At 40.7% G+C, this 3262-nt stretch overlaps 1 protein-coding gene across 1 annotated transcript; it reads right to left on the reverse strand.

Moving 5' to 3' along the window:
- Positions 1-2245: 2245 nt before the first annotated feature.
- On the reverse strand, positions 2246-3187 carry CCR75_004521 (uncharacterized protein; the record flags this gene model as incomplete). The annotated part of the gene is made up of 2 exons (XM_067962607.1): positions 2835-3187; positions 2246-2776 (listed from the first exon to the last, which is right to left on the reverse strand). The coding sequence occupies exons 1-2, from the start codon at positions 3132-3134 to the stop codon at positions 2246-2248; spliced, it is 831 nt and encodes a 276-aa protein (XP_067815802.1). The 5' UTR covers positions 3135-3187.
- Positions 3188-3262: the final 75 nt, after the last annotated feature.

Consider the following 3262-nt stretch of genomic DNA (forward strand, 5'->3'; position numbering starts at 1 on the left):
TTCAGTACAAGTCCACTTCGCACTGCTTCAGTTGCGAGTGGTGCCCTACGTTAATTGACGTACACTGTACGTGCAGAGGAAGACTTCTCTTAAGGTAATTAGCTTAAAAGGGTAAAATGAAAACTGTATTAAATATAATTAAGTGTCTCTTGTTCTATCTTTGTAAATGCTAACTTAATTATAATCTAATACTAAACATGTAAATGAATTCTTATCGCTATCTTATCTGTAACTCTCTCTTTGATTACTCCTACAGCTGATTGGTCTACGGAATAAATAGGTATAAATGGTCAATACCTATTTATGGATAAGAATTCTGAATATTACTATATAAAGTAATATCCTTCAAATATATCTACCTTTTAGATAATATATTAATTAACAACCTTTAAGTGTTAATTTCGTGTAACGATACACCCCGTTACAGGCATCCTTGCACCCAAAAAGAACACTTGAGAAATACTGTCCAATGAATCTTTTAAACCCACGATATTTAAAGTCCATAAGTCGTCTCCGTTACACTAGCAGAAGGACTTTTAAACAAGGGTATTCTTATTCATAGACTTTGTTGGTATGCTTTATTGCTCTCTATGCAACGATTCAAGATTATTCTTTATTTATGAAGACAATTCGGGCGTAAACCTATTTTATCGCACACTCCCCTAAAATGTATACAGTTAGCCATAACTTAGCTGGAGGATCAAGCTTAAAAGGTGTAAAATTACAGGAGATATACACTAGGAGAATGGCGATACCCCTACTGAGCGCGGCGTTCTGACGCAGCCTGAATATGCTGCCACTGCCCGACTTCTGCACACCAAGGCCTTGCGATTTATTTCTTGAGATTGTGTCAGCGCATTACGGTTTGGGGCGACTCTGGTTGTGACATGACCTGATTTCGAAATGTGAGCCAACAGAATCTGTAGTTGGCGCAGGCATGGTCTTAGGCATTACTAAAAATTATTGTTTGTTAATAAGGCGTGAAACTCACCATGATGATTACTATTAAGCTGCCAGCGAGGTAGAGTCATTGCCAGACGCAAACCCGATTTGTGCCAAAAATGAGTTTGAAATGATAACGACTCGCAAACGAGGTATCCCATTCATTGTCATTAACTCATTGCTGATATGGTTTAGGTCGACTCGAATTAATGCAGGGTCTTATTTATTATTAATGCGCTGTAATACGATCAATATCTTGTAGCTATTAGTTATTTCTAGCCACTTCGACACACCGGAACAATTTGGCAGACTTTGTCGTTGACACCTTCATTCTATTGGCATTACATCACTTGAGTGACAGCCGTCATTGTCTCATTAAATTCGCCGTCAGAAGATTACTCGCTTTTGTCGCATACTTTTACAGATTTCATTTTTTGAGAAATCTGAAAAAAAAAACATTTCAGCGCACAGCCGCGTTACTTTTGATAGCAAATTAATATGTTATAATAATCTCACGACACCAAAGCTGTTGGTGAGGTCAATCGCTGAGCTCATACGCATTATGGTGCGATTTCGAAAGCTTCTAATGTTGATAGGCAGCATGCACGACGTATATAATAATAATAAATGGAACCCTGATCGCACATTTTGCAACATGCCTCACTTGCACTTAACTACAGTGCTGCATCATATGCGCCTCTGTATATGTAATGAAGCTCACAATGTGTATACATGCAACTTTAGTCATCAGTCAGAGGACAGTAAAATTATTAGATGGTAGTCTATGTTGCAATAGATATCTATAAGCTATCATTTTAAGAACGATATAATCACTGTGAAGAGCTCATAATAATTTGTAGAACTCATCCGCAAATATGCAACAAGCAAAAGGTGTGCTGGTTATTCAAAGTGAGTTATGAAGAAAAATAGCCGAAGCGCATGTTATGCCTTAATATTCTTAACTTTTAATGCCGTCAAACGAATGATCCAAGTTTTGCTGTCTCCAAACAAAACCAACGCAAATTTGTGTCAATCCGACGATTTGTGAGTCAAGCAGAGTGGTGTTGCGCTCGGCGATTGTGGCTAATCACAAAACTTTTTACTATTAGATTCAATGTTACTCGAAACTAATAATACCAAGGTGGATGGCTTTAACCTACCGTTTAGCTAACAACTCTCAGCAATTTGACAATAACTTTTACGACGACACAAAAAAGGGTAATTTTATCCGCAATTAATCGACTTTTTTTCGAAAGATGCGCGTTCTCGCGCTAGAAATTAGTCACCGCTTTGTACTAAATTCCTATTCTTTCTTCAGAATTTGAGTTTTGGCTCGATTTTTCAATACAATTGGGAGAAGCATCCCTATCGCCAGCAGCGCCAGCCACCCCATTGTCCGTAAGTCCAACAACTCACTCGGGTTCCGAAGCGATGATAACATGGCACCGGCTTGCACGGTAATCAAATTATACGGCAACAAACCAAGTCCCACCGACGGCGCAAATAGCTTGAGTGGAATCGAGAGCCAGGGACTTGCTAGATTTAGAAACCAATTCGGTGTAAAGGGAAATATTCGTAAAAATAGCAATACAAAGAGCAGTTGGCCTTGGGCTCGAGCATTTTCAATCTTGCTCCGTAGAATGTCCAGCTTCCCTGGCAGGAGCTGCTCACTCAGACTATGTACAATCGCTTCGGACGCCAAGCGCTTGGACAAGAGGTAGCAGCAGGACGCGCCACATGATGTCAAGACGCACACGAGCGGGAAGGCTAGTAGAGAAGGCAAAAAGGCACCGGCCAACACGTTGAGCATGGCCGATCCAGGAATGGCGAACGTCTACCAGCTCTTTATTTTTAGTAAAAGGGGTTCTTTAAGTCTTCAATCGCAAACGTACCTGTTTGAATACATAGATACTTGCATAGAACGTTAATGCGAGTGGAAATTGCACGGCAAACACGTGCACGAACGTGTCGTGAGAACGCGTGAGCTCCTCGAACGACGCGAGACTGCGGAGAGATAGTGAGTCTACTTTCGACGTCGTGAGCCCCAATGCTGCATCATGTTCACGAACACGGTGGACGAGAATAGCACCAAGTGCGAGTAGCAGGCCTAGTGCAGAGGTGAAAATCACGCTAAGCTTTGCTACTAATACTAACACGCGGCCCCCTTTAATGCGTTTAAGAGCGCCCGTCATCGTCACAGTCGTGAAGACTTAATGAGCGCTTTGATTAACAACCTAAATATCAGGTCTAAGGATTGGAAACGCAATTGTCATCTATCGACGCAATTAGCAAGATTATTGTTTTTAGACTATGTAATTTT

Source organism: Bremia lactucae, linkage group LG8, assembly GCF_004359215.1.
Source record: "Bremia lactucae strain SF5 linkage group LG8, whole genome shotgun sequence".
In the NCBI taxonomy this organism is placed as follows: Eukaryota; Oomycota; class Peronosporomycetes; order Peronosporales; family Peronosporaceae; genus Bremia; species Bremia lactucae.